This window comes from Frieseomelitta varia, unplaced genomic scaffold (assembly GCF_011392965.1).
Source record: "Frieseomelitta varia isolate USP_RPSP 00005682 unplaced genomic scaffold, Fvar_1.2 scaffold_244, whole genome shotgun sequence".
Classification (NCBI taxonomy): Eukaryota; Metazoa; Arthropoda; class Insecta; order Hymenoptera; family Apidae; genus Frieseomelitta; species Frieseomelitta varia.
This window is the reverse complement of record NW_025109973.1, coordinates 543,021-560,401: the sequence shown is the minus strand read 5'-3', so window position 1 is coordinate 560,401 and position 17,381 is coordinate 543,021. Positions and strand designations below refer to the sequence as shown.

Here is a 17,381-nt window from a genome sequence, read left to right as displayed (position 1 = left end):
ATATATAATTAACTAATTCTCTGATTCAGCCAATTTTTTATTCAAATATTTATGACCCTTTCAATAATATCGTGCAAACAGCTGGCTTTCTATCAATATTAAAATTTGTATTAAAATTGCACAAAAACTTTCCGGGAATTTATAAAATTTTACTTCTGTTTGAATAATTTGGATCTTAAAACGAAGACAAAACTATTTTAAACCAAACTTTAGATTTTTTTATTGAAAAATATTATATTCTTCTGATTTTTACATTAGAAATTTTCAGTTATTTAATTTTTAAAAAATTCTGAAAATTTTTGCACAGAGACGGAGAAATTAGTGAAGCAAAAAGAGAAAATCTTGATAGAACATAATATAACATAATGTTACAAGAATTATTCACCAATATTAATTTTTGTTTGTAAGAAACATAAATTTCCACCTCAAATTTATGATATATATTTAATAATATATTTAATATATTTATTTATAATATAATATTTAATATATTTCCAAATTTACACACAAAAATATCATATAAGTATTAACGTTATTATACAGAAACTTGTTTATTAATATTAAAAAAGGAAATTAACATTATTGGTGTATACCATTAAATATTACTTTTCGATTAATACATTATAAACATATGGCTCCTTAAAGAAATCAAACTTTCTTTCACCGCAATTACGCCAGTCCTACTCGCGTGGGTGTAAAGGCCCGGTTTTATATGATTTCGTAACAGCGACAGACCGATTTCCAATGTCAAAAAATACTTCTCGCGAAGATCCCGCAAACCTTTAGAATTGGCCACCAAAAGGCCTTTTATTACATTGAAGCGAAGCATGATTGCACGTGAATATCCAATTGTGAAATTGCCAATGATCATGTTAAACAACCAAGAATGATAAATCTTAACGATGGACAATAAATCATTAAAATATTAAATAAAGAAGAATTAAATCTGGTAAAGCAATATGATATACGTAAACAACGACATGAATCCTTCAATCATTAATATTATATTCAAATTGAAATTCTTCCTCAAATGACGATTCTTCTTCCTGCGTCCCTATTTCTCAAATCTTCTTTGAGGTTCTTTATTCTGAAGAATAAAGTACGTGTGAGTACGCGCGCCGAATTCGAAAATGCGGTATGCTATTTTCGAGTTTGATCTATAAGTGATTTCGGTATCGTGGCTTAATTTCGAGCTTAGCTTTGGCCAGCAAATAAGAAAGACAAGATTGAAGGGCGACGTCAATGAGGCGGGTGACGTCGCGTCGGTTCGACGATACTTGCTCTGGACTACAAGTACGAGGCGGATAGCTGCTGGAGCAACAGCGGCAATGTGTAAGTGGGCGTAAGGGCCGAGAGAGAGAACGTCGTCCCGTGTTCCATACATGGCTATGCTATGTGGAAACCGAGAGACACAGAGAGACGGACGCACCGGCGGAGTCCCCACCGTGTGGACACGGCGAAGGCGTCGTTTTCTCGACACGAGTGCCCACCGCATGTTTCGTGCACAGTGTGTGCTAGCACGACGTCGTTGCACGACCGTTCTCCTTTTTTGTGTTCACAATAATACGATCGGTCGTTGAATCCGAAATCTCCGTAAGAGACGAGACGGTATAATACAAGTCGGTACAATTGCAAGAGGAGAAAACGCGAGGCTTCAAACTAGCCGCATAGGAAGATGCACTCGCGAACACGTCACTGGCGTGGGTGTTGCCGTTCCTTTTGCCTATTTTGAATAAAAAAAAGGTGGCAGACAGCGTGGTCCAGAACAGTCCAGTTTCGAAGTTGAAGCAGGTCCGCGCCTATGGCCGAGTGACAGCTCTTTCGGTTGAGCGAGCGTGCGATTGGTCCGCTTGTGCCTACTCTTAACGTTACCGTGTGTTGCCTGTGTGCAACAATCAACGTGGGTTGGATGCGTAAGTGCGCCTGCGCGAGTGCTACGACGTACCAGCCGCGTGTACGTGTGCCGCGCGTGAAGAGAGCCACAGGGGCCACAAATCCCAGATCAAAGGGACATATATTACTATAGGTACGTGTATACATACGTGTAAGAACCTCTGACAATGAATTTTAGAGATGAATTCCTGCTTGTCCCCTGTTCCTTACCATTCCTGCCTGCCCCCGATATTTTCTACTGTAAGCAATTAATTATTAGCGTTTTCTTTACACTTTTATTAATCCCAAGTGTACTATTTTCGAGATTTCACTTTTCTATTCAATTTTCTCAATTTTTGAGTATCTTCATTCATTAAAATCGAAATCATTCATTGAATTAAATTCATCATCAGTTTAATTCAATCATGAGTTACTGCAAGCGAATTATTGTACCTTTAATCAAAGTTTCAATTAGTTTTGTAATTTTGTTCAAAAGTCTTCGAAGAATACATACAATAAAGTTTATTGAACATATATGTATCCACCCTTTACTATTGAATTTATTTATTTATTCACCTTATGAAATATTAACTTTTTTTTTTACTCGATTAAGCTATAGCGTATAAGTTTTACAAAACTTGTTTGAAAATTTTTAAGAAATTTTTTAAGAATGCTTTTAGAGGAAACATATGTATATTCTTCAAAAAGCTCGTGAATGGAAATTGTAACATAAACGTGATTATAAAGTTCTTTACGATGTTCGTCGTTATGTTTGTCTGCCGTTTTTTGATAATCGCTTTTAATATCCCGCGAAGGCGAAAACCAGTTTCACGTCAGGAGACGGACATTGGCGAATCGTGATACGAAAGAAGGAAGGAATCGCTCAATCGATGATCATGCTTCTTTCAACGAGAACTTACAATAGTGACAGAAAGGTCACTATCTTTGAACGTTATACACGGCTGTTTATGTTTACGTCTTCTAGCTTCCTTCGCGGGTTTATTTTAAACTTTGACTTTTCTCGATTGCTTAATAACAAATCAACACGTAGCATTTTCAACGTGAAAAAAGCAGTCGCACTTCTAACATCCACGTTAACATCCCACGGTTTACCCGACAATTTTCTAGCGTTTCCATTCCCTTCCTATCTAGAACAGAAAATCATGATCTTTCTCGTTTAATTTCATATTTCATGCTCGTTCTTTTTCAACAGTTCTTCCATCTGCCATTTTTCTTTAATATTTCAAGACTCTTGCTTTCTCAATCCAGCTCTTTTTCTAGCGAGCGGCGTACGATTCTCAAATTTTGCCAATTCAGAGAGCGTTTTCGCCCGAGGTGGCTCATATTTTAATACCTCGTCCATGATTTCCGATACAGCTAGTGGCTTGAATTTCAAACTGATCCTTCGTCGAAGATTTAGGACATTATCCACCGTGTTTTTTATGAATTCCAACGGAATGCCTACGGACATCTTTGCCATCGTGGAAATGTCGATATCGCGATTAACTCCGTGATACTTCATCAGCAGATCTTTGTAAAACATGTACAATGTGTTGTAGTCCGTGAGAGGAATCATTATGAACTTGTCGTGGATCCTGATGAAGGGTCTTGTTGCTTTATATGGTTCTGAGGAGGTCGTGAGAAATAGGATCTGGAAAATATATTACGTTCCAGTGTATCGAACGATTGTATCGAACATTCATTCAACATTCTTTCGAAAAGTAATCAGTAAACTATTTAGCACTCTATTGCTAATTATTAACTTTGTACGTATACATTTTGTAATTTCTTTCATAAGTGCGTAAAAATCTATGGTTTAGCAATCAGCCATTTAGTAATATATTAGAAAAATGATTTCACGTAATAGTTTCCTCTTTCTTATATTCGGATTGTTAAATTCATCGTAATGTCAATTTTATATCGTAGAATATTTTACGCCAATGAGTAACAGTATCTTGTTCGGAATCACCGACACTCTAAATCCTACGTTAACTCGGTACCACCTACGTTCCGATGGTTCGGTAGGAGGTGTTCCATTGATGACCAGCTTCGAACGATCGAGACGTTTGGAAAAAAAGATAGAGGGGAAGCTGGCTTATTGAGGTGGTTCATTCATATCGGAGAAAGAGTCGAAACAGGAATATCAAGAATTTCATAAAGTGGGTGCTACCAAATCACCAAGTTTAACATTCCTCGCCAGTTTAGGTGAGACACTGCGTGTGAGCTCATTCGATTGCGAAATCAAAATACTCTTTTTCTTTTATCGTTTCGAGTAACAACGGGTGAAATACGAATTATAATACACCTAACTAAAATAACTTTTTAGTTGTAGATTTACCTGGTCGCCACGTTTGATACTCTTTACTAATCGAGGATAGTATCGAGCAAATCGTTTCGGTTTCAGCTGTCTGTCTTCCTCAGATAGCGTTCTCGACCAAAGCTTTTCACTGTTGTCAATGAAAATTACAGAAGGAGCGTATGCTCGAGCTATCTCGGAGATCATGTTCATTAATTTGCGCTCGTTCTTTCGTCCCATATACTTGTCTACCAACACCGTGGGCGTCATATCGAATAGCAATGCTCCAACCTTTGGTTTAAATTTATTAGCTTATTAATTATTGATTAGTGTCGATTTTGAAACGTTTTAGATACTATCGGAGTAAAAAAAAAAAAAAAAAAAAAAAAAATGGATAGAAACCTCGGAACAGATTGCGTTCACCAGAAAATTCTTGCCGTGTCGAGCGAGACCATAGATACAAACGGCTCGAATTAAAGGCGCGACTTGATGAATTTCTCTCGAACTGAGAGGAAGCACGCAATAATCCATGACAATCTGTCTAACTTCGCCCATTCGATGATTATAATTTCGTGCTTCCCGAGCTGCTTCGTAATTTTGATATGAAAGATCTCCTATCCAATCGTTGAGGAATGTTTTGGGATAATCTTTAATGATATTAGCTCTGACTAACTCTTTAAAATTATTTTCCACGCTTTCACCGCTCGGGACTCTCTGCTCCTTTTCTTTTCTAGCTCTTCTTTCTATTAATGATGTCAGTGAGAATTTGATGACGAAAGAATAATAATTAATTTTAAATATCTCGATTTTTAGCGATAGAATTTTCAAGTTGTTATCTATTTTCAATTGGAGATTATTAAAACTAGAGTCTGCTGTCACGAGGCATGTGCGGTAATAATTGTGATAATGATTAATTATACCTTGATGTGTGCAACACGCTTTTTGGTGCGATTTATTTCTCATTTTATTTACTATTGAATTAAATTTATGTATTATGTTAAATTTAATTTAAATATCTTACTTTTCTCGGTAGGTATAACAAGCGTCCGTTTATCAGCTTTATAGTCTTTCGTTAGTGCTGCGTTCAATTTTTTCAATTCCAGCCTCATCAACTCATCGACTATTTTCCTCATTTCTAATTGAAGTTCGTAACAAAGTTTATCCTTGATTAAATCGTGGTATATTTCCTCTCGATATTCATTTGTACGATGTCGAAAACTCCAGTTATTAATAAAGTCCTGGTTAGCCTCGTTAAGAAGAGAGAACGTCTTTGTTTGTCGTATCCATGGCTCTTTTTCCTTGGGTCTCGCCCTCGTAATTGTTGGTGCTTTCGCTGTTTCTTTGATCATTTTCTCCGCCAGGTATTCCTGTGGTGTTAAAGTTTGTCCGGTAGCGATTAGCACGCTGCCACCTAAATGTGCAACTGGATACGCATCAAAGTGCCCCACATCATTATACCACATTATGAACCATTCTCGAATCTCATCAGTAATATCCTCCATCAAACCAGGACCTCTGATTTTCCACAGCTTAAACGATATAAATAATAATTTAGTTCATTTGCGATTATTGCAAACTGTAATATTGTAGTAAATATCAAAATTAAATATATCAGAGATTTTAGTAAATTCTCGAGTATTGATGTTGGAATGTCCTCATCGACCCACAAATAAAGACTGGATTAATCCTGACATTTTAGTTTATATTTTAATCCTGATATTTTTATTCTATAACACTACATATAAAACTACATAAGTGACTTTATCTTTTAACACTGAATCATTCCACCATTCTGTTATATGTTATATGTCGTTGGAAAATTTCTTAAATTTGAAAAAGATTTTTCTATATAGAATTTTTTTTATTATTTCAATCCTTTTTTATATGTTGAAATGAAAATGATATCAAGACAGTAAAAGTTCAGGGAACGCGAGTAAGTACTAAGTAAAATTTAATTGTCATAAATGTTTTCAGTAGGTTTTCGTTATAGCATTATACATGTACAATAAAATAAAAGATTTATCATTTATAACAATAAATAAAAGAAAAGAAAAGATTTATCATTTACAACAATGACTCAGTTTTCGTTAAATACAGATATTAAGATATCAATTTCAAAGAAGATTACTCTTGCTCGCTCCTTCTCTGTCGCCTTTATGATTTCATTAGCAAATCCCGGCATTAACGTTAATTTTTTCTGAAAATTTTCCCTGTCTTTCTTGAAAACATCTTGAGATTTCCAACTAGGTATTGCTATGCCCAATAATTCTTCCGTACGTTCGTTTCGATTTCTCATTTTCTTCCTCGCTACGTGTATTCTCCAGGCTCGCTGTATGGTTTCAGCAGCATTTTCGTACGTACTTTTGTGCAATTTTTTCGGTACGATAAATCCCATTTCTACCTTCTTGTTGTAATTGTGCATTCGTTGTGCTACGTTATCAAAACGTAGACATTTTTATATGAAAACAGTTGACGGTATTAAAGAACAAATTTATTTGGTTTTACCGTCGATTCCAACGCAACGACCTATTCTTGCTCTTTCGTGGGACTGAATGAGCAATATCGCTGCTCGCATTGTTTCTTCAGCAATTTCTCGAGATGTTCGAATCCTTTCTTGTACAGGCAACGGTTCCGAAATTATTTCTCTAACTCTCCTTCTCCTCAATTTTATTGCGCTTTCGGTCGCCTCCGTTATTTCCATCACAGAATGTTCTTTGCTTTCGATTTCTTCGGTTACTATTTAAAATAAATAGAAACCCCAAAAATAATGTTTCCGGCTTTGATATATATTTTCACATATTGCTATTTAAGTTATTTAAGCATGAATATCTGCAGTTTAAAGTTATTAAAGTCGAATAATTCTATAACTTTTATGAGCGTCTTCCATCAGTTTTTGAATACGTTCTCTACGCTGTTCGATGACGTCTTTACTCGATGCGGATACAAGAATTTCTACGTCGTCTGGTGTGTATTTTAATTGATTCATAAAGTCGTCAGGCCATCTGCACAGTTGACATCAATATATTTCTTCTGAAATGTGAACGTTTTAAAATGAAATTACTAAACTGATAATCACTGCAGTCCAAGTTAACGATCTCTTTCTTGTATTCCAGCATTCGGCCGACTGCACAATCCAGAACCCGTTTTATCAAGTCTCGTTTCTGCGTCTGAACCATTTGATCGTGACAAACTATCAATCTTTTCACTAAATTACGATATCTGAAAATGTATCCCATTAACTTCTGCAATTTACATATAATGAAATTACATTTTATAATTGGATAGATCTCAACACCTGAGATACGTTGGAAGTAGTAAATTCAACCCATCTTGTCTTGTACGCGTTCGTGTTTGCTGTTGCAGTTTTCGATCTAATTCTATTAACTTGTCCAAGTCGTTTCGCGTGATAAGCCATAAATCCGTGTAATAAGCATAGGACATTGATTTTTAGACGATTTCGCTGACAATTTTGTGTTATACAAATTTCTTATTAGACTATTGATTGATTGTTCATGTTGGATGATTTTAAGTTTTCAGATGATCGGAAACTAACAAATTGGGTTAATTGAAGTGGATGGTGATACTGGAAATGACACGATCAAGTTATAGGACGAAATTCAGTCGACACTTGTTGCGCCATTATTCATACTCATTTATTTTCTGTATAAATATTATATGCAGAGTACAATTGTACAATCGTGAAAGGGATGATTTTATATAAAAAACTGAATCGAAAATAAAGAAAAAAGTTTTTTCATTCGAGGATTTGTTTCTGAGAAAATCGTGCTCGGAAAAATTGATTAGAAATTTACCTAATTCCAAATTTGGTAGAAAAAAAATAACGAACAGGAGGTTATTTTATGTACAAGAATGAGTAAAAAATGTGTGTATTCTATGTATAAAAATGAATCAAGTTTTTTTTTAAATCAAAATCGAGTTTGAAAACTTACCAAGTGCGCATGTACCAAGATAATTTTTAATGAAATATACTCGAAGTCTGTTTCCTTGAATACGAACATTTTTTTTTTAAACATAATCATATGAATTTTTCGAAATAATTTTATTTCAGAATGCTGTGGACGCCACGATGTTCCCTAATTTTATTGTTAACAATGATGGCGTCTTGCATAGACGCAATGATGAGTGATTTCCTGGAAGATGAAACGACCATCAATACGATCTCGATGACTACCTCGGCATCGATGGTCATAACAACATCTAGTTTAAATAAAGCCGAGAAAACGATGGTTAATTCATCAAATACTGTAAAAAGCCAGAACGAGAAAAATGTTGAAGACCCGTCCCACGCATACTCACCTTCGTCTGATATGGTTTGGGAATGTCCAAATATTACAAAAGCGGGCGTCGAGTGTTCCTGCGACTTTCCACACACATTAAGATGCACCGGTGATAGAACAGCACTGCAGGTAATTTTTGTGTAACATTTTCATATCTCGTAATATTTTATCTTATATATGTAAGTGGACAAAATGAATTGAAAAATTATTTATTTAGCAGCAATTTAGCATACACGTTTAATTAAATGCGAAAGTCAAATTTGAATGTTCGGTTCCTTCCTCAAAATTTATGTTTTTATTACATCACTTTTTTATATCTTTTAGAAAACATTCGTTGCGACACAATAAACAAACTTATTATTTGTCTATATTATCGAGGTCAGCCGTTTTTTTTTTTTTTTTTTTTAAGTATTTGCTAAGCGAGCGTGGGTGTATACACTACGAATGAAATACAGATCGTATGTATTTTTCCAAGTAACTATTGTGATTGTCCTCTTCTATCCCATACATACTCGCTATTTTGTGTTGAATGTCCCGTTACCACTTCGACGAATAATTCTTGTCTCACAATATCTCCGTGAATCAAATGACTCTTGTTAATTAAATTTTTAACACGAGATTAATTGAATTCTTCGTTTGAATAATTGCAAATATTGCATGTTGCTATTTGTTAGCTATATTAGAATTGTGTCACAGTCTCAGTTTATTAATTTAAATGCCAAGTTATTTAACTGGAATGTTATTTATGTAGATTATCAGTCAACACTTAAGATTCAGCCGTCCAGGAACGATCTCTTTACTAGATGTAACAGTGACGGGAATCTCAATGCTACCAGCTCGTTTCCTCGAGGATGTTGCCTTGCACGGATTCGTCGTTTCTACCGGCGAATTGAGACGCGTTCATGAAAATGCTTTTATTGGTCTTGTAACACCTCTTCAAGCTCTTGGACTTCCGAACAATTTATTAGATTCTGTACCTACTGCAGCTTTATCGCATTTAATCGGCTTAGAAAGATTGGATCTGTCTCAGAATAAATTAAAGACGTTGGAGGCTGAGTCTTTTAAGGTAAAATTTCAAAATTTTGTTATCAAACGTCCATTATAATTATCAAATAACTATAGAAACAGAAATTAATCATAAAACTTAAGTCTGCTACGATTTTTCATATTTCTGACAGTACTTTTTTTCCTTGTTTTTTTAAATAAAAACTTTATATTATCTAAAGAATATGCTTATTTTTAATCAGTTAACGAGCATAATTTCGATACATATCTTTTGGAAAACGTAAAATTAAAAAAAAAAAGAAAGAAGAAATAAAAACGCCATTGGATAAAAAAGATTCGAAGTTTGTAACAAGGTTAAAGTAGTCAAGAGAATTGATGAAACATTTATTGAAACATTTCAGGGCTTATCAAATTTGACATACTTAGATTTGTGTGACAACTTATTGTCGCAATTATCGCCTCAAGCTTTTGTCGCACTGCCTTTGCTACGTTCGTTGAGGATACGCGGTAATCGTTTAAGCGTGTCAGCACTCTCAGCCCTCAGAGGACTTAAAAGTTTGGAGGAACTTGATTTGTCCAACAATTTATTGTTGGGCCCAATGGGTCCAAATCTTCTTCCTCAAATGCCACGATTACGTTTCTTAACTGTGTCTGAAAACGAGCTAATAAATGTACAGCAAGGAGCTCTTGTGGGTTTAAAGAATTTAACTTATCTGAGTTTAAGCCACAATCAGGTAATTTATATCGGAGTTTCATAAATTATGAATTTGAATTTATAAGTATGAATTATTATTCATTTTTACTTTTTACACAGATTGATGTATTGGAGGATCATTCGTTCAAATACCTATCGACTCTCACTAGACTCGATCTAGCAAATAATCGCATCGTTGCGGTATCCAGCGCTTCTTTGGCACATTTAGAAAAATTAGTAACTCTGGATTTGACGCATAATTTTTTGCGATCTCTGACTGCTGACTTGGTGGTACCATTAAAAAGTCTTCAAGATTTGCGTCTCGATGATAATGACATCACAATGGTGGCAAGCGATGTACCAACGTCCAAGTTACGGCTTACAAAACTTTCCTTGGCCGACAATCCTTTGAATTGTGATTGTACGCTTCTAGAATTCGCCAATTGGTTAAGTAATTCCAGCTTGAACGAAGAAGATAAGTCTTCAGCGGTCTGTGCAACACCACCCGCTTTGGAAAATGGTATACTGACGCAAGTCTCTCCCGGTAGCCTCCTTTGTGGTGAGCCGACACCGCCAATCATGACCAGACTGCCTCTAGCTGGTGCTCAATTAACACTGAAAGAATTTCATTATGACAAATCAATCGGTATTAATCTCTTATGGCATGTAGAACCATGCGCAGAGCGATATACATGTGATACCCTAATTGTATATGAAACCATAGGTGATAGCGAGGTTCAAACAGATTCTAGTTCTCTTCATTGCGACTCACGTATGATGAAAGATCCTTGTTCACTTCCGATCGCCATACCTGCTTCATTACATTTACAACCAAGCCATAAATATCGCTATTGCGTAGTACTCCTAGTACCAAATAGCTACGATGATGTTTCTTTAGGTTTGGGTTGCAGTGATGTAATTACATTAGAAGAATCTAAGCGAGTATTACAACAAAATCAAGAAACTGCAGTGTCAGGGTCTTCTTCGTCGTTAGACACCAGGATAACTGGAGTACACGTAAACGTATCTGACCAAGGTTTCATGTACGTCGACGTTAGCTTATCAATCTCGAAAAAGTTGAATCTACCTGAATGCGAACTTTCTGTCATCGTTTTTGATGCTGAATCTGCGGTGAATAAGCGAAAACTGAATTGCAGTTTAACGTTTGTAACGCTAGCTGTACTGTTACCTGGTCATTATAAAGTTTGCGCAAGTCTTGATGAAATCAGTGAAGAAGATGTTATCGCGAACTTTGTAAATAATCAAGATAGATTACGCTGCGTCGAAGTGCAAGGATTTAAGCAAAATACGGAGCTAATTGTCTTAGCGACAATCGGAGCTAGTTGTGTTCTTTTAATCACGTTTGTACTAATTGGTAGAAGCGTTTTGAAAAGAGTGAGACATCCCAGGATACAGACACAATGTTTCTTACCGGCACAGGAATTTGAAATAACTCACAAAGCACATTATATTAAATTATTAGCTACAACAAAAGTTTAAATCATCTTCATCGAGTATAATTCTGTTTCTCATTTTGTAAATAATCACAGCCTATTTGTTGTTGACTATTTAAAAATGAAATCCATATTTTTGAGTCAAATGAAAAATGTTGTAGTTGATCTTGTCGTACAAGTTTATTTCTATGAACTACTAGTCATAAAATCAATAATTTTAAATATAGTAGAATAATAGTAAATCATAAAAAATTTTAAGGATAAATAAAAATACAACTGAATATATCAAAAAATGGCACAAACAGATTATAATAACAATTTAAGAATATTCAAAACATCCAGTTTCTACACTGCCACAATAATTTATATCAGTTAATAATAACATATGATAAAAAGGAAGTTGTATGAAATTAACATTTTAAATAAAGACATATATACAATAATATTAGTTCATACAGTTTTCCAATATTTTTATCGCTTGATACTTACATACCTTATGAAAATGTAAATACTTTCTGTAAGTTTTAAGAAGTAAATTTATAACATTTTTGTATTGTATAGCATTGTCACTAAATGTTTTTTGTTGTAATATATTATTAATTTTAGAATATATTATGTGTTATGTAAATAGAATTACGTTTTTTAAATTATAATATGTAAGAATGATTTACAAATTTAATGTAAGATATTAATGTTGCATAATTATCATTATTAGATTCATGAAAAATTGAAATTTACATGAAATAAATATTAATTTTACGCCTATATTTTTATTTTTACAACCAAATTTTACTTTATAAGATGAAAAACTATTAACTTTTTTTCTGATCGTCTAGTGGTTTTTGAGAAATTGTTACATACGTACAAATTAAATGTTAAATATATAGGATGAGTTATTCGAAACCTCAAAACCTCAAAACCTAAAAAAGTTTCGAGTTTCGAGAATTCAAACTTTGTATTTTTTTCATAATTTGAAACTCTTCAAATTCAGATAAGAAAAAGTATAAAATCAATGAATGAATAATAATCATTTGCACTGTGAATAAAGAATGTTCGATTTATGTGTACATATTAAATGTTCGATGCAAGATGCTTTACAACTTTTGGATGACCGAACCAACTTTTTTGTTTTGGATGACCGATGAACAAACTTTTTTGTTTTTAAGGATATAAATGGATACGCCATCAAGTAATTCTGAAACAATAATATAAAATATCCAAAATATCTAAGAATCTATAAAAAAAAAAAAAATCTTATTACACCGTCATTAATGATATACTCTGAAACTTTTCAGTAAATCCAAGACTGTAATCTATAAACAAAATAGATTAGATTCGAATGTTAGCGTTTTCAAATAAGAATTTGGATTAGATATTTTTGTATGTTTTTTTATTTATTTGTGTTGTTATATTTTTGTTTAACTGTGGCCAATAAAAATTTATATAAAAGTGTTAACTTCAGTTTTTAGAAGAAAATAAAATCAGCACTTCAAGTTTCGAAACCTTATAAAATTTCGAATTCGAATTTCAAGTTGGTCAATTTTTATAGACGTCATATTCAATGCATTTTTGTTAGCACATTCGGGAAACTTTAAACCTTTATTATTTTTGTATCACATTCTTACCAATTTAAACAAATTTTATACAATAAACAACTCTACTACTATCGACTAACTAGTGATAGAAATTAAAATAATAAAATATAGACAATGTTGCCAATTTTGTATCGGAACTTATCTATTGAATTGAACGAAACTTAATTAATAAAAGAATGTAATAATTTGAAACAATTGTTGAAACAAATTTAAATGAAAAATTTACTGGATATTTGATTTTTTACATTTATTTAGAAGTATTGAAAGAGATTAATTAAAATATGATATTTTTATAAACATGAATGATGATAAATATTGGATTGTCTGGAAAGTTTTCGTGCCGATTTTCGGTAGATGGCATTAGAATATATTAGAATGTATTATCTGAATATATTAGAATGTTTGAAAACAAATGACATATGCGCTTATTCTAAAAAGTGATACTTCAGGCATTTAGAAAAAAGTTTGGATTCATTAATATTTGTTAGTTTTATACGCTTTTAAATATGGAAGTAAACAAAGTGCATTATAGACATTATTTGATGCTTTTCTTTTACCAGAAAGGCAAAAATGTCGAACAGCAAACAAGACATGTGCTGTTTATGGTAAAAGTGCTGTAGCTGAAAGAACTGCGAAAATGGGTTTAAAGCTGATGATTTCAACCTTCAAGATCAGGAACGGCCGGGTAGGTGCTCCACCACTGACGAAGATCAGATCAAAACAGTAATTGAGAATAATCCACGCTATACGACACGTCAATTAGCAGAAATGTTAAAAACATCAAAATCCACTATTCACGAGCATCTTGTGAAGCTTGACTGTATAAACCGTTTTGATGTATGGGTACCCCACCACTTAACCAAAAAAAAATCTGGTGGATCGCATTTCAATTTGCGACTCACTCTATGAACGTAACGAGGAAATACCATTTTTGAAGCAAGTAGTGACAGGAGGTGAAAAATGGATTATTTATAATAATGTTGAGCGGAAAAGATTTTGGGGGAAAGCGGAATGAACCATCCCAAAAGCCGGACTTCATCCGAAGAAGGTCATACTCTGTGTCTGGTGGGATTGGAAAGGAATCCTGTATTATGAGTTTCTATCAAACAATCAGACGATAAATTCGGAAAAGTATTGCTCGCAATTAGACGAATTAAAGACAGCAATTGATCAAAAACGTCCAGAACTAGCGAATTGGAAGGGCGTCGTGTTTCATTAGGACAATGCGCGGCCACATGTGTCTTTGACTACTCTACAAAAGTTGCTGGAGCTTGGTTGGAATCTGCTTTCCCACCCATCGTTTTCACCAGACCTTGCACCCTCAGATTTTCACCTATTTAGGTCATTACAAAATTCCCTTAATAACAAAAATTTTAACTCTGGTTGGAATAAAAAATCATGTTGAAAAGTTTTTCGCCGAAAAACCCGAGAGGTTTTGAAAGGATGGAATATTCAAGTTGCATGATATATGGAGAAAGGTTGTAGAACAAAATGCCAATTATATAATTCAATAAATATATATCGAAATTTAAATGCGCTGCGTTTAAAATTTCCTTAAAAAACGGCACGAACTTTTCGGACAATCCAATAGATAATTCATATCCATGAATATCTGTGAAATAAATATGACGTTTTTTTACTTATTAGTAGATACAGAACTTGAAGAAGTTTTCTTTGTCTCGAAATATCTTGTGAAAGACTCATAGAAAAAAGTGTTTACAAATATTGGTATAAAGCGGCACATCATGTTCCTACAGACACAAAATAGCGAAGGAAACTTCATAGTCAAATTCGTTTCTTTAAATATTATATACATTTTTTTTTTTTCATAGCACGATAATGCTTGGTTGTGACAAATTCAATCCTATATTTATTATTGTAAATTATTAAAAAATATGTTATAAATTAGTGAGTTATTACGAAGTCAAATAAGCGTAAATAAAAGTTTTTTTCAATAATTAATGCAATAATTCTTATTATAATACTGTATATTCATGTATAAAAAAGAATCAAGTTTAAGGTATTTTCTATATTTTCAAGTTTAAGGTATTATATTGTTCCGTCAGTGTTTTACATTGAGATCATATATCTTAATGAGACTCAAGTGCTGACAGGAAAATTATATATTTACGTGTGTAAAAAAAAATTTGTTTATTAGGCAGCTGGAGGCTTATATTCTAATAGCCGCATGAGTTACATTGGGACGTATTATTCCAATAGTCTCGAAAGAATTAATTATGACATTACGTTATATAATAACGCAGTGTACGTAATAACATATGCCTTAATAATCATTAAATTAATTTTATTTTTATGGCGAAATCGCAGTCACAAAATCACGTAAGCGGTCGGTAGTAAAGTTGTCATTACGATATCGGCCTCTGTCTCTCATTCAATCTTTTTCTGCCCACCAGTTTGACTCCTTTTGTGTCATCTATAGATAAAAGTCAATTCAAAGAATTTGTTGAAACGACGACTCAAAAATAATATATATATGCCAAACTTAATTCTGAACAAAGATATATCGGGGAAACGCAAATGTAAACGAAAGCTGTGCAAATCTTCAAAAGGCATACGAAAAATTGATATCTGTCAATTATTTGTCGAGTTAAGTCGGAAAAAGAAAATATGTATATGCAAAACGCATAATGACAAATAGAGTAGAACTTCGTTTATACGAACTTTATCTAATTGAACCAATTTTTAGTTAGTTGACTCCACGTATTTAAACGTGAACTCTTATTATATGAACAAAAAATCACGGCTATTGTATCAATTATATACTAAATTATTGGTTCTCTAACAAGTTTATATAAACAGAATTCTGCTGTATATATTTCATTTATCTCGAGAAATAGATTCGTCATTCACGTACGTCTGCCTACAGCTAGCGATCCCGCTCATTGGACAAAACATGGATAGAAGACAATATAGAGTCGTCGTTATTGCCCTATCAAAAGCGATAAAAAATGCTCAACTTTGTAGACGATAAATCTACCTCTGAAGCAGTGGATCTCTTCGTCCTTGTATTTTTGGTCGAAATTCATTAACCAAATTAAAGAAAAGGTCCAACTTTTGGTCCTCTAAAGTAAAGTCTAACAAAAATTTGTTTATTGTTTTCTGTAATACATCGTATGCAGTATCATTTGTGATCATTAATCCCCCAGTATGAATAAAAATGAAAAAATTCAATTATTACGAGATGCAATCGTCAGTTATCCTGATTTTCCTAAGCCTGGTGTTATATTTCGGTAAGCAATAAGATGATTTACTTTAGTCAATTATGCTTTTCTTATTTATTAACATGTAGTTAATTTCAAGTTAACTGCATGTATTTATGAAATGAAGTTCTTATATTTTATGATTCATTATATACATATTTTCAGGGATATATTTGGAATATTCCGCAACATTGTAGCAATGAGAGCAATGAAAGATTTAATAGTGGAACATATCTTATTTTTGGAGGTTGATTTAGTTGTAGGTTTAGATTCAAGAGGCTTCCTTCTTGGACCGATTATATGCATGGAATTAGGAAAACCTTTTCTGCCAATTAGAAAAAAAGGAAAGCTTCCAGGAAATGTTGTGCAACATGCTTTTACTCTTGAATATGGAGAAGTTAGTATATAAAATGAAATTTAATTTTATTTCAGTGTCACTCTAAATATTATTTATCAATTTCATTCATTTATGTAGGCAACTTTTGAAATACAGACAGAATATGTAAAAAAAGGAGCACGAACAATTATTATAGATGATCTACTAGCGACAGGAGGTGAATAATATAGAAACATAAATTTTTTCAGCATCTTAGAAGTAAAATTGAATGAATTTTAATAATATCTATAGGTTCTATGGTAGCTGCAATAAAGTTATTAAAGTTAAGCGGAGCTGAAGTGATTGAATGTTTAACAATAATCGAATTATCTGGATTAAAAGGGAGAGAAAAGCTTGGTATACCTGTCCATTCATTGGTTCAATATGATTAACCTTTACTGTGAGGTAATGTGGAAGCACAATTTCATTTAATTCTTTAGACAATATTAAATGCAATATTATTAACATTCTTAAAGCAAAGCATTTGAACAAAAAAAAACAATATTTTTGTAAAATGTATCTGTACATAAAATGTTTTATTATTTTGTAATTTAATGTACAAAGATATTT

At 33.1% G+C, this 17,381-nt stretch overlaps 3 protein-coding genes and 1 long non-coding RNA gene across 5 annotated transcripts; 2 read left to right on the top strand and 2 right to left on the bottom strand.

Annotated features, from left to right (window-relative positions):
* The first annotated feature begins 1,132 nt into the window (after positions 1-1,132).
* Positions 1,133-11,665, top strand: LOC122528045. 2 transcript variants are annotated; one of them, XM_043652732.1, is made up of 5 exons: positions 1,133-2,026; positions 8,238-8,595; positions 9,218-9,532; positions 9,873-10,205; positions 10,286-11,665. In XM_043652732.1, the coding sequence occupies exons 2-5, from the start codon at positions 8,239-8,241 to the stop codon at positions 11,663-11,665; spliced, it is 2,385 nt and encodes a 794-aa protein (XP_043508667.1). In that variant the 5' UTR covers positions 1,133-2,026; position 8,238. The 2 variants fall into 2 exon arrangements, with proteins under 2 accessions (XP_043508667.1, XP_043508668.1); XM_043652733.1 differs by lacking the exon at positions 1,133-2,026 and having other exon boundaries at positions 8,235-8,595.
* LOC122528053 (IQ and AAA domain-containing protein 1-like) lies at positions 2,558-7,851 on the bottom strand. The gene is made up of 9 exons (XM_043652745.1): positions 7,464-7,851; positions 7,235-7,387; positions 7,037-7,170; positions 6,674-6,904; positions 6,297-6,598; positions 5,190-5,697; positions 4,571-4,911; positions 4,211-4,459; positions 2,558-3,523 (listed from the first exon to the last, which is right to left on the bottom strand). Exons 1-9 carry the CDS (start codon positions 7,607-7,609, stop codon positions 3,116-3,118), a joined length of 2,472 nt encoding a protein of 823 aa, XP_043508680.1. The 5' UTR covers positions 7,610-7,851; the 3' UTR covers positions 2,558-3,115.
* On the bottom strand, positions 8,231-11,493 carry LOC122528054. The gene is made up of 6 exons (XR_006306478.1): positions 11,355-11,493; positions 10,867-11,291; positions 9,894-10,780; positions 8,700-9,487; positions 8,486-8,589; positions 8,231-8,319 (listed from the first exon to the last, which is right to left on the bottom strand). It is a non-coding gene; the product is annotated as an uncharacterized LOC122528054 (long non-coding RNA).
* Positions 11,666-16,379: 4,714 nt separating the features above from the next.
* Positions 16,380-17,337, top strand: LOC122528052 (adenine phosphoribosyltransferase). The gene is made up of 4 exons (XM_043652744.1): positions 16,380-16,465; positions 16,601-16,832; positions 16,911-16,989; positions 17,064-17,337. The coding sequence occupies exons 1-4, from the start codon at positions 16,383-16,385 to the stop codon at positions 17,201-17,203; spliced, it is 534 nt and encodes a 177-aa protein (XP_043508679.1). The 5' UTR covers positions 16,380-16,382; the 3' UTR covers positions 17,204-17,337.
* The last annotated feature ends 44 nt before the right edge of the window (positions 17,338-17,381 follow it).